The sequence below is a fragment of the Lolium rigidum genome, chromosome 7, assembly GCF_022539505.1.
Source record: "Lolium rigidum isolate FL_2022 chromosome 7, APGP_CSIRO_Lrig_0.1, whole genome shotgun sequence".
Classification (NCBI taxonomy): Eukaryota; Viridiplantae; Streptophyta; class Magnoliopsida; order Poales; family Poaceae; genus Lolium; species Lolium rigidum.
In genome coordinates this window covers 140,547,177-140,573,100 of record NC_061514.1, presented here as the reverse complement: position 1 = coordinate 140,573,100, position 25,924 = coordinate 140,547,177, and the positions used below count along the sequence as shown (strand labels likewise).

General features: G+C 44.2%; 1 protein-coding gene and 1 pseudogene across 1 annotated transcript in view; one reads left to right on the top strand and one right to left on the bottom strand.

The window, feature by feature from the left end:
* The first annotated feature begins 451 nt into the window (after window positions 1-451).
* Window positions 452-25,924, top strand: part of LOC124672073 — a 29,643-nt gene continuing 4,170 nt past the window's right edge. Inside the window, exons 1-13 of the mRNA XM_047208363.1 lie at window positions 452-597; window positions 17,182-17,249; window positions 17,817-18,013; window positions 18,211-18,308; window positions 18,433-18,632; window positions 21,217-21,320; window positions 21,414-21,509; window positions 21,586-21,807; window positions 21,885-22,026; window positions 22,114-22,359; window positions 22,527-22,856; window positions 23,459-23,556; window positions 24,606-25,176. Coding sequence (XP_047064319.1) covers window positions 468-597; window positions 17,182-17,249; window positions 17,817-18,013; window positions 18,211-18,308; window positions 18,433-18,632; window positions 21,217-21,320; window positions 21,414-21,509; window positions 21,586-21,807; window positions 21,885-22,026; window positions 22,114-22,359; window positions 22,527-22,856; window positions 23,459-23,556; window positions 24,606-25,176 — 2,502 coding nt within the window. The 5' untranslated portion in view covers window positions 452-467. The remainder of the gene's footprint in view (window positions 598-17,181; window positions 17,250-17,816; window positions 18,014-18,210; window positions 18,309-18,432; window positions 18,633-21,216; window positions 21,321-21,413; window positions 21,510-21,585; window positions 21,808-21,884; window positions 22,027-22,113; window positions 22,360-22,526; window positions 22,857-23,458; window positions 23,557-24,605; window positions 25,177-25,924) is intronic.
* On the bottom strand, window positions 23,736-25,567 carry LOC124678822 (annotated as a pseudogene).

Here is a 25,924-nt window from a genome sequence, read left to right as displayed (position 1 = left end):
TCATCCATAATTACTTTGCCACATCAAGATTTTTGTGCGGGTAGGATGTATAATGATGGTGATACTTACATCATGTATGGCTAGTCTTAGCTGGTTGGGCCACTCCGATGAAACCGGCCTCTCCATGAGAATCTGGTGATGATAGTGTTTGTTCTGGATGGTAGCTTCAACACAAACATGTCTTTTTTGGAAAGAATGGTCCATACTACACGCACGAACAGAGCGCGATATTTTCACATTCGCGCGTGGCTCACGAGGCATGGCCAGTTGGCCACTCGCTCTGGACATTCTGGAAGGCAACGTCGTGAATGAAAAAGGCGTGGGTCACTTCATCCACAGGAGTCGCGAGTGGGCCAGATGCAGACTAGTAGTCAAAACAAAAAAATATCCGAAGAGGAACTATATATACTGAACTCTGAGTCTATGGCTCGACCACGCAAGCACTGTAGATACCTTGTGATTTTGTAATGGCGGCCAGGGTAATCATGAAGCTGCCGGCTAGTTCATCTCTCACGCGGCCGAGCGCTCGCCGCTCCTCCGGCGGCCGGCCATTCAGCCTACCGTGCCAAGCTAATTCCAGGCAGGCTCTGCCGAGAGGTATGCAGTTTGCCATCGATGCATTTTCAAAATGGTTTCCACTGTTAGCGATCGGTCTGATATGACATACATATTACTCTTCTCTTTTAATTTTTATATATAAGGCCACCACACGTTTCAAGGTTAAACTTTTGATTAATAATTTAACGAATGTAATATGAGTTGCATGTCACCAAAAGTATATCATTGGACTCATATTTGAAAGATGTTTTCAATGATATGTTTTTGGTGTTATATAACTTATTTTTTATCGATCAAATTGTTAGTTAAAGTTTTGGCTCCAAATACTTATACATTTATATATATATATATATATATATATATATATATATATATATATATATATATATATATATATATATATGTTGCACTATTTTGAAACCGGTGCTCAAAATAATATTCTGAGCACCACCTAACCTATATAGGCGCGGATGCACCGGATCAATAGAAAAAGAAATAGCCCACCAGCCCACCACCGTTATCCTCACCCACCCACACCCAGGAACCCACGTGCTGCTCCCCCGACCAACCTCCCCCCGCTCCCCGCCAACTGACCTCCCGCCGCCGGCCATCCCCCGCCTCCGGCCATCCCCCGCCGCCGGACAGGTCCCGCCGCCGGCCAGGCCCCGCCGCATCTCGCTAGCTTCCGCGCCCCCGAGCGCCTCCCGAACCTCCATCGGTAGCCACCGCCGGCCCTGCCCATCTTGCTATGTCAGACCACCTACCGCCGCCGCGGGGCTTCACCGGAGTCAAGCACGCTGCGCCGCCTCGGATCCAGGCCGCCTCGCGCTCCCCCGCCCCTACCTCTGGTCGCGGGTGCTCGTTGGCTGGCTTGCCGGTCATGGATTTCTTCCAGCGTCGTTCCTGGGCGCAGGCGGCCACGACCACGAGCTGGGCTATTTTTACTCCTGCAGAAATCGATTGTAATCGGCAGTACAAAGCTATTAAGAAATGAAGTGCAAGCAGTGCAGATACGCAGCAGCATCGCACGTCGTTCTACTGTACGGCCTCTTCCGGCAGCAGCGCTCCCTAGCCGATCGGAGAACGTGCGTGTAGCAGCGCATGTGGGTGCCCCGGCTCAATTTTCATGCCTATATTTTCAACTTTTGTTTGCAGTAAAGTGTAGAAAAAGCTTATCTGAATTTAACCACTTCGGTCCGTCTCTGCTAGGCTAATTGTTGATAAGTAAAATTTTATTTTCTGGCATATGCTTCAGAGAAAATTAGGCACGGAAGTACGAGTGTATGACGCCGATAAGTACAAGTTCATAACTCCCATAAGTCCAAGCAAAAAAAAAAGGTTAAAATTTATCATGAATATACACATGGTAGCAATTGGCAGTACAAACGAGTAGCAATGAGCTGGTCCGTGCCTACCTGCTTCGTCAGGAGGGGTGTGCCAGCGGCGCATCGCTGCTCTCGGTTCCTCCAGGCCCGTTTCTCTTTTCCTCTCGTTTAGGTACTCGTGAGCTGGCCTTAGCGGCTCAATTGGCTTAATCGATCTTGCTTTGGCCATGCCAGCTCCTTAAAAAATTCAATTGACAGTTGATTTAATCGATCTTGCATTGGCTGCTCGAATTGGGAGTTGGTCGCAGCAGCGCCAACGCCAAAGAAAGTACAAGACGTTCTGTTCTGAAAGTCCATGTGTTTATAACCAGCAGTATGCTGCTACGAATATTAGTACATGTGCAATCAGCAATGGAGATAATGCAGCACTGGTGAAGTGCAGTGCATCAGTCGGTCCGTGGGTGAAAGCTTGCCTTCTGCATGTTCTGCAGCCATTTACACTGCAATATTTTGTTCCTCAAAAGATTAATTCAATTCAGCTCCTTGCCCCATTTCGGTAAGAACTTGTGCACGTGAATGTTAGAGAAAAAGTAGAGACATATACTAGCAGATGCGGTGGTGAAGAGATAAAAAAGATGACAGCTGATGTCAAAATACATTGGTCGTCTTCTTCTTAAGTGGAAGTACATTGTTTTGTAAAAAGTAGCGGCCACATTCGGAGCAGTGCATTGTTTTGTAAAAAATATAGAAGCCACTTTTCCCTGGGTCACCGTATCGGAACAGCTGAGCAGCTCCACCACCAACCGTAGGTGCCCTGGCCGACGCTGTCTCGCTACCCTCTCGTGTTTCTCCTTGCGGACGGCAGTTTGTTTGCACTTTTTTTTAATAAAAATATGGTCAATGGAAATTACTATTATTTGGAAGTATAATTGTTGAGCCAAGATGTTTTAGGCGCGAAATTTTTCAATTTCCTAAAATTTGATCAGCAATACAGACCTTCTATTGTCCATGTCAAAGAAAAAAGACCTTCTCCCGTCGATGTACTCCCGTCGGCCAGTCTACTGAGCGTGGGCCGGCCAACCCTGCCTTCCCCGCCGCCGCCTCCCTAGGCCCCACGCATCGCCGCCTCGGTCTAGCCCCATGCTCTTCGACTAGTTACATCGAGCGGTCTTTCTCCCCCACAACACCACGACCTCACGCCCAATGCCAGAGCGCGCTGCCGGGATCCTAACCGCCGTTGGAGCCAGCCGGTGCGCTGACCCGTATCGCATGGCCATTGCGGCGGCGCGCTGACCCGGCCTCCGCCACCTCATGATGCACGTCACGCTTCCCCGGTCGTCGCCTACACGCGTTGTACAACCGCTTCATCCGCGCACAGCTCCGGCCGCCTCCGCGTGCCGCTCCGACCGCCGCCTCCGTGCCCATCCCTGGCGGCCTACTTTCGGTTCCTTTACCTGAACCATTGTTTGGCACGGACCTGTACTTCCTATTGTCATCGGTCGTAAGGAGCAGTTTTTCCGTTCTCCTTTTTTATTTGCAGCAGTAGGAGAGCTTCAGGTTACAGTACAAAAAATGCAGTTTACTGCCAACTACAATTGTTACGGTCTTGGCGATACAAAAATTTAGATCCGAGCAGTACCCATCGAGCAACCCTAAACATATACCGAAGTATACTTCTTCCTACCAAGCAGTGACGTAGAAATTTGTCCCGTCGAGAGGTACACATGGGTAGCATCGGCAGTACAAAACGCCTAGCGTCGACAGTACACACGAGAAGCATCAGGAAGTACAACCACCTTCCCCCATGTGATGATCTTACATGATGTTGCAGCCATGCGCGCACCAAGTCATCGCCGGTGCGCCTCTGCGGCACCCTGCTGCCGGGAAGATCCACTGGTGCCCCTCCATCATCGGTTTCCTACGCGCTGCTCTGCGCACCCTTTACCCATGCACCGACGGCCTCTGCTGACAAGCGGCCGCCCTTAACCCGCATCCCGCCGCCCCTAGCCCGTGCACCGCTACCCCTCTTCCGCGCATCCATCGTCGATAAGATCCACTTATTATAGGAAGTACAAGAAAACCAAAAAAAAAATCAAATGTGGAAAAACAAAATAATATCGTCATTCACGAGAAATTTCAAGTACTTGACAATGAGAAGTACAACCATTATACACGAGCACTACACCCATTTAATATAGGAAGTACAAGAAAGCCGACAAAATTCAAAGTTAGAAAAACAAAAAATCCCATCATCCACGAGGAAGTTCAAATACATGATGATGAGAAGTACAATCATTTGACACTATCAGTACAACCACTTATTATAGGAAGTACAAGAAAACCGATAAAATCCAAATGTAGAAAAAACAAAATAATCCCATCATTTGCGAGGAAGTTCAAATACTTGACGACGAGAGGTAAAACCATTCAACACAGGCACTACAACCACATATTATAGGAAGTACAAGCAAACCGACAAAATCCTAACGTAGAAAAACCAAAATAATCCCGTCATATGCGAGGAAGTTAAAATACTGATGAGAAGTAAAACCATTCGACACGAGTAGTACAACCACTTATTGTAGGAAGTACAAGAAAACCGATAAAAATCCAAATGTACAAGAAAAAAAACCTCATCATCCGCGAGGCGGAAGTTCACATACTTAAAGCTGAGAATTACAACCATTCGACACAAGAAGTACACTCAATTAATATAGGAAGTACAAGAAAACTGACAAAATCCAAATGTACAAAAAACAAAAAAGTCCAGACATCCGTGGGAAGTACAAGCCATGATTCCGAGAAGTGCAAGCATTGACTATTGGAAGTACAAGCACTAACTACGGGAAGTACAAAGTGTTCAAATAAATTTTATTGGTTTTTATGAACAGGTTCGTGAAACCGTAACGAGAAGTACAACTGTATTTCCCGGGAAGTACAACCTCATTTCGAGGGAAGTTCAACCTCATGTCGGGGGAGTTCAAATACTTGACGCTGAGAATTACTACCATTCAACACGGGTAGTACAACCACTTAACATAGGAAGTAGAAAAAACCGACAAGATGTAAATGCAAAAAAATCCCATCATCCGCGAGGAAGTTCAAATAATTGACATCGAGAAGTACCACCATTCGACACGAGAAGTACAACCATTCGACACGAGCTGTAAAACCACTTATTATAGGAAGTACAAGAAAACCGAAAAAATCCAAATGTACAAAAAAAATCTCGTCATCCGTGAGGAAGTTCAAACACTTAAAGCTGAGAAGTACAACCACTCGACACAAAAAGTACACTCACTTAATATAGGAAGTATAAAAAACCCGACAAAATCTAAATGTACAAAAAAAAATCCCCTCATCCGCGGGAAGTACAATCTGTGATTCCGGAAAGTACAAGCGGTGACTGCAGGAAGTACAAGCGGTAACCATGTGAAGTAGAAAGTTTTCAGATATAATTTTAACAGTTTTTCTGAACAGTTTCGTGAAACCACACCAAGAAGTACAACCGCATTTCCCGAGAAGTACAAGCTCATGTCGAGGGAAGTTCAATGCTCTGTTTTTACGGGGCGGAAATCTATTATCCAAATCTCATCGATTTGATCACCAACCACTTCAATCATTGTCACCAAAAGCACTATATGATAGAGTATATGTCTAATTTCATTACCTACAACATTTTACAACAAATCAATGGATCTAATCCATTAAATTCAAGTCGTTATTCCACAAAATATACCGGAAACATGATTTCAAAACTTCTAAAATTACTTTCAAATCGTTTAGAGTTGGCAAAAATGGTAGATATGAAAAAGATGCGCCATTTTGAGACCTTTCCAACCGTATATCATTTGCATTGTTTAAATAAAACGCATGGAAATCGCAGGGAAAATCATTCGGTGCCCGTCACATAAAACCGGTGGACAATAATTCATGTTATTCTATTAAACTGTAAGGAATTAGAGAAAACAATTGGAATAAGAAAGTTGCGCCTAGTCCATAGCTTTCCAACGCCATATCATTTGCGTCATTCCGATATACGGTTGAAACAAATCATCCAAATTACTGTCCGCTCGTTTTTTGAGTACGTCCGAATTTCGGTATTTTCAAAATTGTTCAAAAACTGTAAGGATTTTGGAAAAACGTAAAACATGAAAAAGTTGCGCAATTTCATTATCTTTCCAACGGTATATCATTTGCATAGTTTCGATAAGCGATTCAAAAATCGAACTAAAAATTCGTTTTCTGGCCATATAGAAGTGTTTTCGTATTTTCAAAATTATATTTAAACACGTGCAAAATCTGTGAAAAGTTTGAACATGAAAAAGTTGCGGTTTTTCATTATCTATCCAACGGTATATCATTTGCATAATTCCGACAAAATGGTTGGGAAACACGAAGTAGAATTAGTAGCTCTGAAGAAAATGGGAAGTTCAGGTAAGTTCGACAGAAAGTCGAACCCTGTTATCCGGGAAGTACAACCTTGTGTCCAGGGAAGTACAAGTCGGTGCTTCAGAATATTATTCTGCAACTGGTTGCAGAATAGTGCTATGTATATATATATATATATATATATATATATATATATATATATATATATATATATATATATATATATATATATATATATATATATATATATATATATATATATATATATAGGACGTGGTTTTGGTACGTAACCTTACCCCAGCGCATGCTATCATCATCGTCCATGTGCTTTGGGATTCGTACTTCTTTTCTCCTATTAGTTCCTAGTGTGGCTCATAGAAAAGAAGTGAGAAGGGATTTCTCTCTCCTTGTACCTTGCACACGGACCCGTGTTGTGCAGGATCTTTTGAATATGTTGCTGCTTTGGTGAACAATGTGATAAGATGATTCGTATTGGATTCAAAATTGACCTATTTGTATATGGTGTCCAGATGTTGGGCCACGTGCTGTGCAGATAATTCAAATTAAAGCCTGGCAGACCAAGGCCGGATCTCTGGGTTTAGCAGGCCTGTATGTCGTTTCCCGTTTTGGCAGTTTACATTTCAAATCTGTCTGGATTTCGGTTTGGTCTTGTCACAGCCGACTTACCTTGGGCCGGTACCGTAGTGGTACATCGCGGTCCGGTACTCTTAACTCAGCAAGCACCCGTGACCGTGCTAGGTACCAGAAGCCCAGCTAGGCCCCGTCCGTGCTCAGGTCGTACTGTGCGTTACAGCCTCTCTCTTCGATGGACGGCTCCGGCATGCGAGACCAAGCTCAGCTCGATGGTGCCGCCGGCGGCGCGCCGATTTCCGCGACCGAAGGTCACTCATCGGATCTACTCCCTTCTGGCATCTTCTGGCCTAATCCTGCTATTTAGTAGTAGTTATTCCGTTGCATAAATCACTGCTGCAATTTCCTCAACTCGCTGTCACCCCGTCCTAGTTGCATCCATTGTTGTTGTTGCTCATGGCGCCACACTGATCCGTACTATATTTTACCCTTAAGATAGTTCTGCAAAATAAATTCTACAACGCTGCAATTTAACGCCTATTATCTCTGAAATTATGCAGATGTACATATTACACCCCATCCCGAAAATAATCATGATAATGTTCGGTTTTGTCACAGCTTGGTTCAAATAAAAACGCTGTAGCTAGCATACTGTCACGAGGCGACAGAGAGTGTATTACTTTCCTGGGGATGCAAAGGGCTATCACATTTTCGCTAAGACTGACGCATCAGCTTCAAGCACAACTATTTTTTTACAGTGTTCAGCTAGTTGAAGCCGTGGTGTCCGGTATGAATGTTCAGAAGACCATAACAGAGTAAGGAGATCATTCGCAGAGAGGTCTGCATAAAAAGCCTCCTAGTTCCAAATGGCCTCCGCCACTGCCATCGCCTGTCATCCCACGACACCGGCTGTCACTCTCCGTCAACATCCCTTCTGCAGCCGACGCCCCCAAGGAAGAAGATAATCAAATCAGCAACCTAAATATTTTACTTCATGCTTGAAAAAATTATTATAGGATCCGAAAGTACTGCTACTGACTGATGCATTGCAAGCTTGCAGATATTTTGTTTAAGAGAATTTTGGTTAGCACTATGATGTGTTGGTTTGTGTTAGTTTTTAAGTGAGACTTGTAAGTACCTAAAAATCTATCTAGCACCTGATTGAAACTTGTAAGTACCTAAAATCCGTCTCAAAAAATAGGTACCACAATTTAATTTTTAAGCACCCTCTTATTAATACATGCCACACCACGATGGACATTGTTAAGTACCTATGTCGTGTCTCGATTAATGTATAGTTGATACCCATGGATAAATAAAATCGGTACCCAGGAAATTCCGGTACTAAATTAATCTAATTATACATTCCCCAATTAATATCTATTTAGCATAAATAGAACTGGCACCCAAAAAATTACTCGGCACCATCCCTTATCATTTCAAGCACCCTCCTAGAACTCCATCCAACACCTGGTTGAACCTTCTAAGTACCTAAAACCCGTCTAAAAAATCGGTACCAAAATTTAATTTTTAAGAACCCTCTAATTAATACATGCCGCACCACGATGGACATTGTTAAGTACCTATGTTGCGTCTCGATTAATATATAGTTAATACCCATGGATAAATAAAATTAGTACCCAGGAAATTCCGTTGCTAAATGAATCTAATTATACATTCCTAGGACAATATCTAATTAGCATAAATAGAACCGCACCCTAAATATTACTCGGCACCATCACTTAACATTTCAAGCACCCTCCTAAAAATTCATTCAGCACCTAGTTGAAACTTCTAACTACCCAAAATCCGTCTCAAAAATCGGTACCCCGATTTAATTCAAACACCCTCTTATTAATACATTCTGCACCATGATGGACATTGTTAAGTACCTATAGTTCATACCCATGGATAAATAAAATCGGTACCCAGGAAATTCCGGTACTAAATGAATCTAATTATACATTCCTTGAGTTTTATCTATTTAGCATAAAATAGAACCGGCACCAGTTACTCGGCACCATCACTTAACATTTCAAGCACCCATCCTAAATATCCATCCAACACCAGGTTGAAACATCTAAGTACCTAAAATCTGTTTCAAAAATTCGGTACCACAATTTAATTTTTAAGCACCCTCTTATTAATACATACCGAACCACGATGGACATTGTTAAGTACCTATGCCGTTTTTCGATTAATTTATAGTTGATACCCATGGATAAATAAAATCGGTACCCATGAAATTCCGGTACTAAATTTATCTAATTATACATTCCCCGAATTATATATATTTAGCATAAGTAGAACGGGCATCCAAACGATTACTCGGCACCATCACTTAACATTTCAAGCACCCTCCTAAAAATTCATCCAGCACCTGGTTGAAACTTCTATGTACCCAAAATCCGTCTAAAAAAATCAGTACAACAATTTAATTTTTAAGCACCCTCTTATTAATATATGCCGCACCACGATGGACATTGTTAAGTACCTATGTCATGTCTCGATTAATTTATAGTTGATACCCATGGATAAATAAAATCGGTACCCAGGAAATTCCGTTCCTAAATGAATCTAATTATACATTCCCCGATCAATATGTATTTAGCATAAATAGAATGGGAACACGAAAAATTAATCGGCGCCATCATTTAACATTTCAGGCACCCTCCTAAAAATCCATCCAGCACCTGGTTGAAACTTCTAAGTACCTAAAATCCGTCTCAAAAAATCGGTAGCACAAATTAATTTTAAACACCCTATTATTAATACATGACGCACCATGATGGACATTGTTAAGTACCTATGTCATGTCTCGTTTAATATATAATTGATACCCATGGATAAATAAAATCGGTACCTAGGAAATTCCGGTACTAAATAAATCTAATTATACATTCCCTGATTTATATCTAAGTAGCATAAATAGAACCGAAACCAGAAAAATTACTCGGCACCATCACTTAGCATTTCAGGCCCCCTCCTAAAAATCCATCCAGCACCTGGTTGAAATTTCTAAGTACCTAAAATCTGTCTCAAAAAATCGGTACCACGATTTATTTTTTAAGCACCCTCTTATTAATACATTCTTCAACACGATGGACATTGTTAAGTACCTATGCCGTGTCTCGATTAATGTATAGTTCATACCCAAGGATAAATAAAATCGGTACCCAAGAAATTCCGGTACTAAATGAATCTAATTATACATTCATTGAATTTATCTATTTAGCATAAAATAGAACCGACACCAATTACTCGGCACCATCACTTAACATTTCAAGCACCCTCCTAAAAATCCATCCTGCACCTGGTTGAAACTTCTAAGTACCTAAAATCCGTCTCAAAAAATCGGTAGCACAAATTAATTCAGCACCCTCTTATATATGCATGTGGCACCTCTGTTAAATTTTCAAGTACCTCAAAATAGACTAAAAAAATCAAACTTCCGAATCAGAATTGCATACATTCCGGCAATCAGAATACAATGTTAGTTCATAGTTCATACAAACTTTGAGATCAAGATGACCCACTAGACCCGAGTTATGCTTGGTTACACTTGGTATAAAGTTTGGGATCAGGAAGCCATACGTTGGCGCAATCACTAAATGGAATTTTTTTTCTGGTAAAATACTACTAGAAAATTAGCATTTGTTCTTAAAGAGATAGATCCAAAACAATATGCAATCCAAGCAAGAAAAAATTTCATCATTCAAATACCAAACAACATGCTATCTTTGACATTGTCTTCCAACTATTCCCTATACAAGGTAAGAAGGATACACATTTTTACTAGTGCCTATGAACTCTAACATTAAAAGAACACAAAATTCAGTTCTTCATGTGGTCACCCCTCCCATCTTTTCTTCTCTTTTCAGTTCAATCAATGCCAGTAACCAAAAACAAAAAGTTCAGTGTCATCACCATGGTGCCGATTCACCTCTTCGGTACAATACACACATAGTTTACACTTTCAGTTCAGCTCAATCAATTTTAGCAGAACAAGCGCACACCATTTCAGTTGATTCATTACAATCTTCCAACTTGATTTGTACAACAGAGGGAAACCCCACTGGTGTTCGGTATTCTTCGTTCAGACGTGGGCGCACTACACTACACTCCGACTCTTCTAATAACCCGCAGCACGGACACTTGCAGGGCATTGCTTTGTATCAGCCAGGATGGTAAGCCAGGATGGTGTTGCCATAAAATACCTGAATACATGGCAAGAACAAAAAGAGAACATGAAGGCTGCATCCAAGCATTACCACAAATATCTGCTAGGACCATGCATACAAATGTGAAAAAAACGAACGTATTCAATCCTTTTAGTACGCAAAAACAGGTAAAGCGCACTGAATCACAAGCAGCAAAACATACTCTTTGTGTATTTTGCCGAGATTTCTCTACATGAAAGCAATTGTACATGTAGATCAGCAGATCAACTGCACTCGTTGGGCCACCAAATCGCAAAGAAAAAAACATAGTTTCAGGCAAATTGAATTCAAGTTTTCTTTTGATCTTTGACTATAACTTTTAACTGAACCAAAACAAAATAATAAGAGAAGGATGCAATAATCTGATTTGGAGCTTGACGCGCGGAGGCGGCGCTGCCTGCTCATACTGGAGGTGCGTGGTAGACACCCTGAATCACGAGCACCTCCGACTGAACATAACTTTATCTATTAATATTATTAGGCCACAATTTTCAATTGATGAATAACAAAAATCTAGAGATGAAATAAGGAGAAATCAGTTGGAAAAAAATCCATCGCGAATTGGGCCAACACAACACAAACATGATTACAGTCAAAGAAACGAAAATCTCTGCAGAGCCAAGATCCAAAACCATTGCTATTCATCGCGTACGCGTGGATTGAGGGTGCCTGGACGGCTGGACACGATGACACACTAACGAAATCGAAATTTTAGACACAGCTCTATCGAGATAGAGATCTTCAGAAACAAGACACTTGATAAAAAAGGAGCAGGAGTAAAACCAAGGGATACAGAAATCGGTTTTTAAACGATCTAGATTCATCTTGTTCAACAAGAGATGTACATTTAATAGGAACAAAACATCAGGGAATGCATAAGACCAAAAGAGCGCTTAATGACAGCAAACAAAAAATAGTGTCCTTCTTCCGTACAAAAAAAACCGAACTGCTGTTTGGACAATCATGCGAACCATGGATATGACAAGGTTGAAATCAGAAAACCAAGAAATGGGAATTGAAATCACAGAAACATGCGAGAAAGAATAGGCAGCTTCCAGGAATTACCACGAACATCTGCTAGCCGACAACCACCATGGATCAATTAAGCCCATCAATTGCAAGAGATGTAAAGAAAAGAGCAGCATAAGAAACAAGGAAATTTTGGAGTCTGAACTTGGTCGTCTTCCGCTTGGACTCGTGATGGCGGCATTGCTGAAGGGAGCACTGGAGCGCGTCTGCGGCGAAGGGACGCCGGGGCGCGCCGTCCGTATCGGAGGTCGAACTTCGATGGAGACGAGGAGCACCAGCGCCTCATCCACATTTACCACGACGAGTAGATCATGGCGGCAAAGCTTCATCCCCGGCTAATCCCCTACGGCATCGGCGCTGTGCGGGGGGCCCGACGGTGGCAGGGGCAGGGGCGTCGAGCAGGAGCCCCATTCCTCGCAGGCTGGGAATGGAGCGCGGGCCGCCACGGGAATCCGCTCGAACTGCGGGGCGCCGCCGGCCGCCGGGAAGTTGAGGGCTCCTCCGGCAGGTATTTGGGGATGAATGCGCGGGGTAGGTGGAGGGATCTGCGGGAGCTCCGCCGGCCACCGGGATGGGCAGGGATCCATGGCAGATCGTTGGATGGAGGTGCGGGAAGGGTGGAGGGTGGGGGAAGCGGGGAAGAAAGAGCCAAGACCACCAGGGCGATATCTGCGCTTCCCAGAGAGAAATGCCAAATACAACCACTCCAAAAGAAACGGACAAGCCAACGGCTCCACTCTGCATAGCTCAGATTGCTGTTTGGACTGACGGAGAGCCAGACCCCGGTGGCCCGGTGCAGTCATCGGGGCACTAAATAGGAAGATGCTCATTTAGAAAAGTAATTGACTATTTTCTAGCACGGATCTTGGCACAAGGTGAATGGCAAAGATAGCATGCACTGCAGTTTGGTTACATACGAAAACTTTTGTCTATATATATATATATATATATATATATATATATATATATATATATATATCGACGCGGATTTTCTACCTAGGGTGATAGCTGTGCATAGGCTTAAATTCATCGGATGTTATCTCGTGATTCGTGTTGCCGTTTCCATCTGTTAGCCATTTCCGTCCGTGTCAGTGTAAGAGATGCCCTGTAGGTTGTAGTACATCCCAGCGAAACAATTTCACACCGGGCAGGCTAGCTAGGTGGAGCCCTCCACGTGCTGTCGTCAGAAGGCACACCACTCCTGCGAGCACATCCCAGGTCTATGCACGATCCATTCACTTCCAAATTCCAATGTCCATTCCTTTTTTTTTGGTGGCTAATTCACAGATTCATTGAAGGTTCAAACACAAATCGGGAGCTTCATGCATTTTCTTCAGTGTCAATACATCTAAGGAATTACCACGCAAAAAACTGGATCAAAATACAAAAAAAATGTAACAAAATAAGAGGAGAAGAAAAGGAAAAAAAAAACTTAGATGGGAAGATCGAACGGGGCCATCTCTGCTCGGACTATGCCCACCAAGGCGGGATGGCACGGTGCAGATCATCCTGGCGTGGCATTTTAACAGGCATCATATCTTGATCTCGCTTCCGCGCCAGCATATCTTGATCTCACAGGCAGAAAATAGCGCATAGGTAAATCTTTATTTGCAACAAAATAGGTAGAATTCAATAAAAATTCCCATGCTCACAAAACAAAGCTGGAACAGCTAGGATGATTTGATGCAGTAGAACTTGCCATAGTAGCAAGAAATTGTGGAGATTTTATAGGAGTGACACACTTCCAAGAAGCATCTTGGATCGAGTCACCTAAGACTCGAGTACCTACGCAGGAATCCTTTTCATCGGTTTCTTTTTCATCGGTTTCTGTAAACAAATTTAAGATAAACAAGGTACAAATTCAGCTGCAAGAAATTCTTTGATGGTCCACGCAAGTTTTTATTCAGGCCTAGCCGTGTATAAAAAATTGTCCGATGCAAAGACAAAGGAATCAATAAGTTAAATTCACATATCCAAAAGTACTACTTGGATCATAGCAATGAAGTATCCATCACTCCATCAGTACTTGGTCACACTTGGAAATCTACATGAACCTTACTAGGTGGATTGACAGGGAAGAGGAAACACACAAAATCAGAATGAAAGAGAGGAAATACACAAAATCAGTATGCTTATTTAGATTAGCACACATAGTTTTTTGTTTGTTTTTTGCAACAACCACCAGGTATGAAGAACAAGCAGAACATTGTTTGAAGAAAAAAATCATACCCGATTTGAGGCACAGCAACAAAGCGACAAGATCTTGGGGGTTATGACTACAGAAAAGGAAGAAACAAGAAACCACTTGCAAGGCATCTGCTTGGTATCAACGGCAATAAATTTGTTTCATGCTCTACAAATTTCCACCAAAAGATTGAACGCTAAAAAGTAAAAAGCCCCTGTAGTTACAGATTGCCCATGAAACCTGTCCATGTTTTTACGCAAACCACTAACAAGTACAACCGATTTCTTCAAAAATCTAGTCTCTAAGTCTGTATATATCCACAAAAGATCCAACAAAAAGTATTAACATAGGAAGAAGACATACGCAAAATCTGTAGTCCAGATCGGACAAAAGGTACAGAACAAAATGGAATAATCAAAATAGCAACCATTAGGTGGAGTAGCGGATACACAGAAAATTCAGTTAACTACAGCTGCAGACAGATACAAATTTCAGTTAACGGAAAACAAACATCAAATTCTACAAAGATGGACGAAATTCAGTTCAGTGACCCCTTCCTCTGAATTGGGAACATTAACAAAATGGATCTGGATCGAGAACACAGCGTGCACAAAAAAACAACATGGACCTGATTCCTTCCCTCAGTTGGTGAAGTTAATCCAGCTCGGAAAAAATTGATGAAACAAATTCAGATCGAGATAAAAAAATGCCACTGTCCAAGCGGGGATACAAGGAGCGCGAAGCTGGGCCGCACGGGTCTGCTGGCAACGGAAGAGAAGGCCGGAGCAGTACCTGACTAGTGGCAGCAGATGTGCTTCCGGACTGCTGGAAACGTCCCCGTCGGCGAGGTGGACACGGGAGCAGCGGGCGAGGTGGCCTGGCCTTCCAGGAGGAGGTCAACAAGCAGCCCGGAAGGAACTGCCGCCACGGTTAAGCACGGGCCGGCCAGCGCAGAAACCGCAGTGCAGGTGATGGAGCATCACGCCGGTTCTGGAGGTCTGTGCTCCAACTCTACGAGCATCACGCCACACCACCAACGGAAACCAAGGAAAAAAGGAAAAAGTATTAGATGGAAGGCAACTAATCGGCCTGAGAAGGGGACTGGTGTAAGAACACACATCACCTAGAAAAAAATCAGCAGTTTCCATGTTTCCTCCGTAAGAAATAAGGAAATAAAACAGGACCGATTGTCCCTAAAAACGACCCAATTTTTGGCAAAAATCAGGGAAGGTGAGAGATCTAGGAATTCAGAGAAAAGAATCTGAACCACAAAAAAAAATCATTGGGGCGTCGGATCTAGGAGAGTTGCAGAGACGGACTGCATCTCGCGCCGCGCTCCAATAAAAAATTTAGAATCTTCAAAAATAAATGGACTAAACCATCCGAAGCAAGCAAATTGAACCTCAAATCCATCTGTAAAATCACAAAGAACCTCCAATCTAACATAGTATGACCGGAAACAAAATGAAAAGAGCATATCAGAAAAAAGGGAGTGTATCTCCAAACCAAGAGCGGCAGGAATAAATAATCTCATGCTCCTTTAACCGCAAATCACAATCCATCAAAGCAACAGCAACACACGCACTAATTTTTTCCTCACAACCAAAAGATCCGTCGGCTGCCTCTGATGGAGAATCAAGGGAGCGCCCAGCTCCATGGGGAACCAGGGACGACATGGATTTGGGGCAGAGGCGACCAGGGGGAAGGAGGCGGCGCTGGGATGCATTGTGTGGCCGAGCGTGGATGCGGGGTGAGGATGAGGGAGAGTGGCGCGGCGCCCCGTCGGCCGGCCGGAGAAAGCTCGGGAGCCAGGTCGCGAGGATGAGGATGGCGTTGTGTTTGCTCCATGCACTTTGTGGGTGGCTGGAGGAGGTAGCGTCCTTGCCCCTCCTCTGCATCTCCAGTTGGAGCACTGCCCCTCCTTGCAGATCGACGGGCAAAGCCCCTCCCCTCCAGATCGGCGGCGCGCCCATGCTCCTCCTCTGCATCTCGGCTGTGGCACTGCGCCGTGGCAAGTATGGGAAAACGAGAGAGAGGGAGCAAGCTCGTGGGGAAGACTACATTGTAGGGGAGACATGGTCATGCGGAGAGAGGGGGATAGCGATAGGGGTGTGGAGGGAGGCGTTGCGCCCGCGGGGCTGGTGGTGTGAGGGCATGGACGGCACCGTCAGTTTAGATGGAGGGTCAGAAATACACTATAGTGTAGTTTAATGGTCAGATGAGGGTGCGCATATATACACCACAGTAAATTTCACTATTTCCCATATATATATATATATATATATATATATATATATATATATATATATATATATATATATACGGAGTTAGTATTTGAAACCGCACTGAAATCTTGTACAACCTCTGTCCAGAAATAAATTATTCAATTTTTACCTAGATACATAGGTATCAACCCATTGAAATGTGTCTAGATACGGTTTACTTCTAAACGGAGAGGGCATAGTTTTTTAAAACACCAATGATTGAAAAGTAACTAAAGTAATCTAAATATATCTTAGATTTATGAAGAGTCATTCTATGATGATGAATATTAATTAAGCTTTCATTTGAATCAAGAATGTTTCAAAGTTATGTCATATCGATATGAAATAAATCAAATATGACTAGGGGACATAGCGCAAATCTCAAAGCACTCTAACGGGATTCTAGACCTGTAGCTACCGGCTCCGCCAGAGAAGCACTTTTGCAAACTACGAGACTTTTGTTACCCCCTCCGGCACTAAATACTTATCAAAGGTTAAATACTTTGCCGGAGGGAGTACCTTAGACATAGTTGTGCCATATAGATCCTCATCTTTTGTACGTATGCCAATGCTATACATAGTTCTTGCTAAGAGGCTAACTTTGGGTTCTTTCCCAGTCCACGTCGACCATGTGGGGTGCTACCGACATGACCAAGCAGAGCTCACCGGCATGCCATGGATAGAGGTAGATTATGTTGTATCCTCTTGTTTTGGTCTCATGGAATTTATGCAATTATGTTTGTTTTGCAATGCAAAAATTGTTAGCCATTGTTCTTCTTCAAGGCAAACCCACAACCCTCGTAGCCCTGTACTAGGTCTATGTACGGTGAGAGTGAATTCTAGCTTTTACCCAGTTTGCTATTTTTAACACTAACTATCACATTTAGCAATATTTTGTCTAAATTATCCTTGGTACAAAAAGTTGTGCTAATTTTTCACCCCTTTAATTTTTGGGAGCAATTTGTCAGGCAAATCCCGACTGTCATGGCATGCCATGTCGCTTTTTCGCCTAGTGCTATTATAATGCCGGATCATACCCACAAAAAAAGCCTGCAGAAAAAACACCTACATGACACGCCATGTGTACCTTACTGCCAGAGCCCGCCATTAAGAATGCACATAAGATCTTATACGCAAGTGGTAAAACGTAACTTGGCACATTTGTTTTGCTAAATGGGGGTAATTAAGATAAAGAGTTGCTAAGGAGAGCAATTGCCATGACTATCTGATCGATCTTGATAGTCCGTTTCAGTTGGGATTAGTAAATGGCAAGGTTGAGAGGGAGCCAAGAGTGGCTAGAAAAAAGCAGCAGCTACAACCACACGAACCAGAGACAAGGTACGAGAGGACAGTACATGGGCAACTTTCCATGGTTGATGTGCTCGAAAAGATTGGAATATCTCGACATTTTGCTGCCGAGACGAAGAGTATCCTGGATGAAATATACAGGTACTCATATACTAATCCCTTTGTGAAGATCAATATATACTTCCCATCGAAAAATAAGTAACTTGGATTTGTCTAGATTCACATGTATCGAGTCACTTATTCGAATGGAGTCATATTTTTTCTGATCTTAGCAGTTTATGTGTGTACCAGGGTTTTCTAAAAAAAAAAGTATGCACCTGACATGAAATGGTTTGCAGTTGTTGGTCACGGCGAGACGAAAAGATTATGCTAGACCTGGAGGCATGTGCCATGGCATTTCGCATCCTACGAATGAACGGCTACGATGTCTCTTCTGGTAAACACTTGTAAATCTTTCTAGGATTTTAATAGAAATTGCACATTAAATTGTTTAATACATGATTCTTTATTTGGATGTATATAGTTTTTCATGCTGATTATCCACTTCAAAACGTGTGTAGATGTCATGTCTCACGTTGCTCAAGCCACTGTTGATTTGAATCTGAATGACACAAGGTCTTTATTAGAACTATACAAGGCTTCACAAGTCAGCATCTCTGAAGATGAGTTGATTCTGGATAATATAAGATTGTGGTCAAATCGCCTATTGAAGGAACAACTGAGCTCTAGTGCGGCACCAAGAACTACACTCCTTTCAGAGGTAAATACTTAATCCAAAATGAAACTACATGTATAACCTACAAATTTCGTTTCGTCTGGACTCGTGGGAACGAACACTCCATGCAAGAGGAGAATTAGGGGGAGGAAGAAGGGGAGAAAGCTGGCAACCTTAGGGAGATAAGGCGGGTGCTAACCGTCGGTCGTGTTGACCGTTCGCAAATCATCCTCTCTTTCCTCTCACACGGGTATGTCCCTTTCAGCATGCTGGGCTCAGTCATGTAGCTATTCAGATCAGTGGAGGTCGCGTGGTGTTGGTAAGAGCATCTCTAGCAGAGCCTTGTAAAAGTGCAAACCGAAAAACTCGAGTTCAGTCTTCCGAAAACGTGTTTACATGTCGCAAAACGGCTGGCGCAGAACAGACCTTGTAAACTAGAACTGAAAAACGGAATCTTCGAAAATCATCATCTTCTTTTCAACAACAACCAACGACACTAGAAATTCCCTGTGTGAAATCACATTGCAAAAGATTTCAGAGTCATTTCCAACAAATAGCAACATTGTTTCCAATAACTTTTTAGCTATTTCAACCTTACAACAAACCCGCATGAGAAATCTCCTTTTGCAACTTACACCTCATGTTTGAAGGACAAATTGCAGCATATGCGATGCCATTAAGTAACAGATGGTGGCGACCAAGAGGAGGGGTTTCCCTACGGTTTCATGGTAAAAATAAAACCACGAGGAGGGGTTGGGAAAACAATAACGCATGGCTCCTAAACCTCCACCAACAGCTCCCGGCGGAGGCGAGCCGACATGTAGCACCACGCCTCATGGGGTCCGCTTCGTAGCAACAAAGAGGGAAGCATGAGCTGAGTAGCGAGAAGGCTTGTAGAAAAAAATTCACAGAGAAACATCCAGGGGCGGGCTAGCTTGTTGTCACGGTTGAATACTCATGATTTCGTCACTCGTTTCATTCATGATCTTGGTGAAGCTAGTGCACCTGTGAAGGAGCAACGCCCCGTCAAACCAAAGCCTAGACAAGTAAAATGGATCCATCCTCCAGCTGGGGTGCTTAAATTTAATGTTGATGCAGCAGTTTCACGTGGGAAAGATCATGGCTCGGTGAGTGTGGTTTGCATGGACGCTGCTGGAAGTTTTTAGGAGCCTCAGCCAGGACGATTAAGGGGGTTTACGATCCTGCTATTTTGGAGGCGATGGCTTGTGCTGAAGCATTGGTGCTGGCTGAAGATACTGATAAACTGACAGTTTCTTCGGATTGGTTGGAGGTTATCAATATGATCAAGACGAAGAATTTATGTCGCTATAGTGCTATTTTAGTAGAAATTGAGAATCGGTCTAGTAATCTGGAATTAGTTAGTTTCCGAATTTTTGACAAAAGAGATCGCCTGACCGACTGAATTGTCAAAAAAGACCATCTCAGAAAATTATTGTCAAAAAGGACCACCTGCACCGTGGCACTACCACGGTGCAGGTGGTCCTTTTCCTTTTGACAATTCACTCAGCCAGGTGGTATCTTTTGTCAAAATTTCGTTAGTTTCCAGCATGAGTATAGGGAGTCTAATCAGGATGCTCACCTGATTGCCAGAAATGCTATAGCTGTCCAGTTTGGGCGTAGGGTTTGGTTTTTGGAACTGCCCGATTTTGTAACTTTGTTTGCACAAGTTAAATAAATCCCTTTGTTTCCTCTAAACAAAAAGAGACCATGAACAATTCCACTCTCCTCCACCTGCTCGCTTCGGCTCACGGGCTGGATCCTCTCCTGCCCCATGTGGTCGCGGCCCAGGGGATTCGAAGTGGGCACCCGGTTCACCGCCGCTGTGGCGGACACTAAGCACGCACCCCTAGTGGACCGGCATCACAAGCAGGCACGGCGAGCTTTCCCTTCCTCCCCCATGGTCCATGGAGCGGTACCACGAGCAGGTGTGTCGAGTTCGGGCGCGGTCTGCACCATCGTGCAAGGGTTTGGGGAATGTCAGGATGGTGTGGAAGGTCGGAGACGGTGGGAGGGTGGCGGGGAGCGGACGGACGCGGCGTTGCCATAATGCCGTGTCGGCGGTGGCAGGGTGGTGTGTTGCCGGGAGGTATGTGAATTAGAAATGTCAGTGGTGCCAATTCTTGGTGGATATAGTATCTTGTAGAAGTCACCCCCGATTCTCTAAATTTACTGGCTAGAGGGGGTGTTTTACAGGGTCTTCTAAAAAAATCAAGGACAAATCACCACCATATAGATTATGTGATAGAGTGCTCTTTTCCCACTCCATTTTCTATTTGAGCAGTTTTATTTTGAGATTTTGGAGTTCTAGGTGATCTGCTAGAGTTTCTCTTTAGACAATATGTGATTGGACGGCAAAAGATCTGGCCAAAGCAGGAGAGGGGGGAGCGGAGATGTCGATGCGACAAAATGTCGTAACAGCAAAAGCAGAGGAGGTGGCGCCAACCAGAAAATGAAGAAGGGGTCATGGAGTGGTCTGGGCGATAAAGCTACAAAACGGTTCATCACGTTGTAGCTCCATGTGCATGCTTAATTTGTCGATAGAATTAGTATTTCGCTTGAGATTAATCTACTCGTATGCTCAATACTACACATTCTTTCGTGTTCATAGGTAGAACATGCTCTTAATAACCCCTTCTACACCACATTGGATCGTCTAGAGCATAAGAGGACCATCGAGCGATTTGGTGTTATGGAGCATCAGAAGCTATACTCGTACGGTATCATTCCTCTTTTTTGTGCAAAACAAGTTATATGTAATGCACACACTACTACGCCAGATACAAACCTATTGTATTTCTTAAGCAGGCATCGGCAGACAAATCAAGATCTTCTGGGTTTGGGCGTCGTGGATTTCAGTACAAGTCAATCTGTTTACCAACATGAACTTCAACATCTTGATAGGTACATTTGCCAAAAGATGTCTTGTTAGAAATACACATCAACAATGCTTGTATTATTAGTTGAAGTAATTTTTAAGTTGCAGTTGGGTGAAAGAGAGTAGTTTGGACCGGTTACCTTTCGCACGACAAAAGGTGGCATATTTCTACCTCTCTGCTGCTGGCACCATGTTCCTCCCAGAGCTATCTGATGCTCGCCTTATATGGGCTAAGAATGGTGCACTCACGACTGTCGTTGATGACTTCTTCGACTTCGGGGGTTCACAAGAAGAATTGGAGAACCTCACTGCATTAGTTGAGATGTAAAAATATGCACATACATTGTTTTCTTCTTTCTCGAGCGATCATGGGTTTCTTACATACTATATGGTTCTCGCAGGTGGGACAAGCACAAGGAAATAGAGTACTACTCTGAGCATGTCGAAATCGTGTTCTCTGCGATCTACAACTCAGTGAACGAAGTTGGATTGAAGGCTTCTAGAGTGCAAGGCCGCGATGTCTCTCGTCACCTAATAGAAATAGTAAGTCTTGTGTATGCACATGTAAATCTTTCACAACATACTAATCTGTTTTGCTAAGTGTTGGTGTTTTCTGAACATTATGTGCAGTGGCAGGATTTGCTACGGAATATGATGGCCGAGGTGGGGTGGAGGGAGACAGGATATGTGCCGACACCAGAGGAGTACATGGAGAACGCTGTTATCTCATTCGCGTTGGGTCCGGTCGTGCTCCCAGCGTTGTACTTCGTTGGGCCAAAGATCACAGAGTCTGTTGTCAGAGACCGAGAGTACATCGAGTTGTTTCGGCTCATGAGCACATGCGGCCGTCTACTGAATGATGTCCAAACATATGAGGTATGTTTTGGTGGAAAAAACTACGAGATATACTAGAAAAGTTACTGGTATTGGTCGTCTTGGTCAAAGAGAAATACATCATGATTTTTATGTAAATTTGGTGCAGTCGTGATAAGTAGAAGTATGCCGGCTCCGCAAATGATTTTCTTTGATGTATGTGGATGCAGAGGGAGTACAGGGAGGGCAAACTGAACAGTGTCTCGCTGCTGGTTCTTCAGAGTGGTGGTTCTATGACCATATCAGATGCTAGGAAGGAGCTGCAGAGGCCCATTGACAAGTGCAGGAGAGACCTGCTGAGGATGGTCCTGAGGGAGGACAGTGTCGTGCCCACGCCTTGCAAGAAGCTGTTCTGGAATATGTGCAAGACGTGTCACTTCTTCTACTTCCGGGGCGACGCCTTCAGCTCGCCAAAGGAGAAGGCCGGAGCGGTGGATGCGGTGATCCACGAGCCGCTCCGAGTCCCGGGGAATCTATTATTCGACCTGTCTGATTTTCGAACCTGAAGCATGTCTGTTTTCCGGCGTGGCAGCGGCCCGGGTTGTCTCCGGTTCCTTTGCATGGTCTGTTTTGGTTCTGCACATCCGGTGCTTTGCTCCGTGGATAGATATGGTGCCCAGTAGTGCATTCCTCTGAATGTTTACGAGCTAGCGGCTTGGTGTTCGTTAGATGTTGTCTACTCTGCTCCTCTTGTTTAGCTTAGCTTTCTCTGATCTGCTCCGCTTTTGTAGGATGGTTTTACTCACCAGTCACCACCATATTTTTTTTCTCGAAATGGGGAAAATATCACCCTAGCTTCTGCATTCAAGAAATGCACACGGCTTTTTTATTAGGATTATTCACAACACCTTACAAGAAAAATTACAAAGATTGAACCGAAACCACCAAAACTAATAACAACTCGCTAATCCTACATCACCGATGAGATGGCGTCAATCAGGGAACGAAGAAGGCTTCGTGGAGTGGTCTGGGCGATAAAGCTACAACGCGATTCATCACGTTGTAGCTCCCTGTGCATGCTTAATTTGTTGACAGAGTTAATATTTCGCTTGAGATTAATCTACTTGTATGCTCAATACTATACATTCTTTTGTATTCATAGGTAGAACATGCTCTTAATAACCCCTTCTACACCACATTGGATCGTCTAGAGCATAAGAGAAACATCGAGCTAATTCCAGCATGGAGGCTCCACTCAAAGTACTCCCTCCGATCTTATGGAACCTATCTAAGATTTGTTAAAACTTGAATGTATCTAGATATCAAATAGTATCCAGATACATCCAAATTTTAACAAACCTCTAACATGTTTGATGGGACAGAGGAGTACTACAAACCTTGCTGTGCCAGGATTATTTGCTAAATATTTATTTATCTGTCGCATTACATCAAGGTGACAGAGACATGCAAACCAATCGAGGTTCTTATTCCTATGTGTGTAGAGAACTACGAAACTTAAACAGAGACCGGAACATCAACTGCAAATCATACTATCAACTCTGAGATTTCATCGAAACATTATACGGTGTCGCTATTAGGTTGAGCGGGTTCCTTCTCTTGGATGTGGCGCCAACGACCATGTCCATGTCAAGCTCCTCCGGTCGAGTTCCAGCAGGGAGGCTCCAGTCGAAGTAGTACAAAAATCGTGCCAAGATGAGCTCCAAGGCAGCCAGCCCAAAATTACTTCCGGGGCACATCCTCCTCCCACTCCCAAACGGCAAGTATTCGTAGTGCGTGCCCTTGTAGTCCAAATTGCTCTCCTCGAACCGCTCTGGTCTAAACTGCTCCGAGTCATGCCAGTAGTCAGGGCTCCTTCCTATCGCCCAAGCATTGACCAGTACCCTTGATCCCGCAAGGACCTTGAACCCACCGATTTCACACGTGTCCCGACATAGATGAGGAATCAAGAGAGGTAGCGGCGGGTGCATCCTCAAGGCCTCCTTGACTATCATCCTCATGTAGGGCAGCTCCTCGATGTGTTCCTCGTGGTCCTGTGGTTTCGTGTTGTCAAACGCTCGTCTCACCTCGGCTTGTGCCTTTTTCATCACCTCCGGGTTTCTCATGAGCTCCGACATGATCCACTCGACGGCCGTGGAAGTCGTCTCCGTTCCTCCTATGAACAGATCCTAGTTGAAATTGACATGAACTCAGATAATGAACAGATAAGTACATGTACAAATTAATATATAGAACATCACAAGTTTTTTTTTTGAACGAGATAGAACATCACAAGTGATTCAAAATTGCAGGAGTACTGTATTAGAGAGGCATTGGGCACTTACGAATACGATTGCCTTGACGTTTGTGTTGCCGACGGGGAATTCAATCTCCCCCTCGTCCTTGATTCTAAGAATGACGCTAAGGATGTCATCATCTTCGGTCATTCCCGCCGTCTTCCTCTTCAGTCGCCGCGACTCGCACTGGGCGATGATGGTGTCGAAGACGGCGTCCATCTGCCGATGCGTTCGCCAGAGCCGGCGTCTCATCCCGGAAACGACGTCCACGAACCAGAGAGAGGGGAAGAGGTCGCCGACGCAGAATCCCAGGCCTAGGCTCACCGCGACCTCCATCGCGGACAGGAACTGCTGCCGGAGCTCGGGGCTGCAGACCTCGCCGAAGGCCGCCTTGGCGGTGATGGAGTTCGAGCATGACAGGAGCACGCTGGGGAGATTGACCGGCATGCCTCTTTCACTGGCGGCGGCGACCTCTCGAACTAAGGACAGAGTCTCGCTGTCCCTAATGGGCGCGAACTGCCTCACCTTTCTCGCGCTGAGGAGCTCCATGCGTGCAGAGCTTGCGCAGCGTCCTCCAGTAGGCTCCGTATGGCGCGAAGGCGATGTCGAGGTTTCCGTAGCAGACGATCTCACCAGCTAGGATGCTCGGCCGCGACGCGAAGTTCAGGGTGTTGTCCCTGAGCACCTCCTGCGCCATGGCCGACGACGAGATGACGATGTGGTCGACCTGGCCTAGCCGCAGATACATCACTGGGCCGTGCTTCCTGGCCAGGTCCCGGAGAACCACCGGCGCCTTGGACGTCAGGAGGTGGAGGAGGCTTCCGATAAAGGGGAGACATCGTGGACCGGGAGGCCGCCTCTTCTCGTAGCTCGATGCCGTTTTCCGGCGAAGTAAGGATACCAGGATGGCCAGTGAGGCGAGAGCTATAGAGAGGAGTGTGGCTGCGTTTAGCTCCATGACGATGGATTGATCTGGGGAGACTTGCAACTTTGCTTACGAAGAACAACAGCAAGCAAAGCAGGCATGGCCTTTTATAAGCTTTCGGGTGTCAAGTAGTAGTATGCAGCAAATAGTAGGAATAGTGTTGAACACAGCTCATCTTGTTCAAGAAATACGGATGTGGTAATATATGTCAGTTGTGAACTTACTTTCCTAAACTAGTAGTAGTTAGGATACAAGGTAATGATTACACAAGGTTAAACAAGTTTAAAAGGAGGCAAATCACTCGAAAAACTACAAACGCTACACAACATGCCATGAAGAACTGCCAGGGACGGAAAGCTATGGGCTTCAACGTGTGACATCCGTTTCAGGAAAAACTTCGCACTATAAA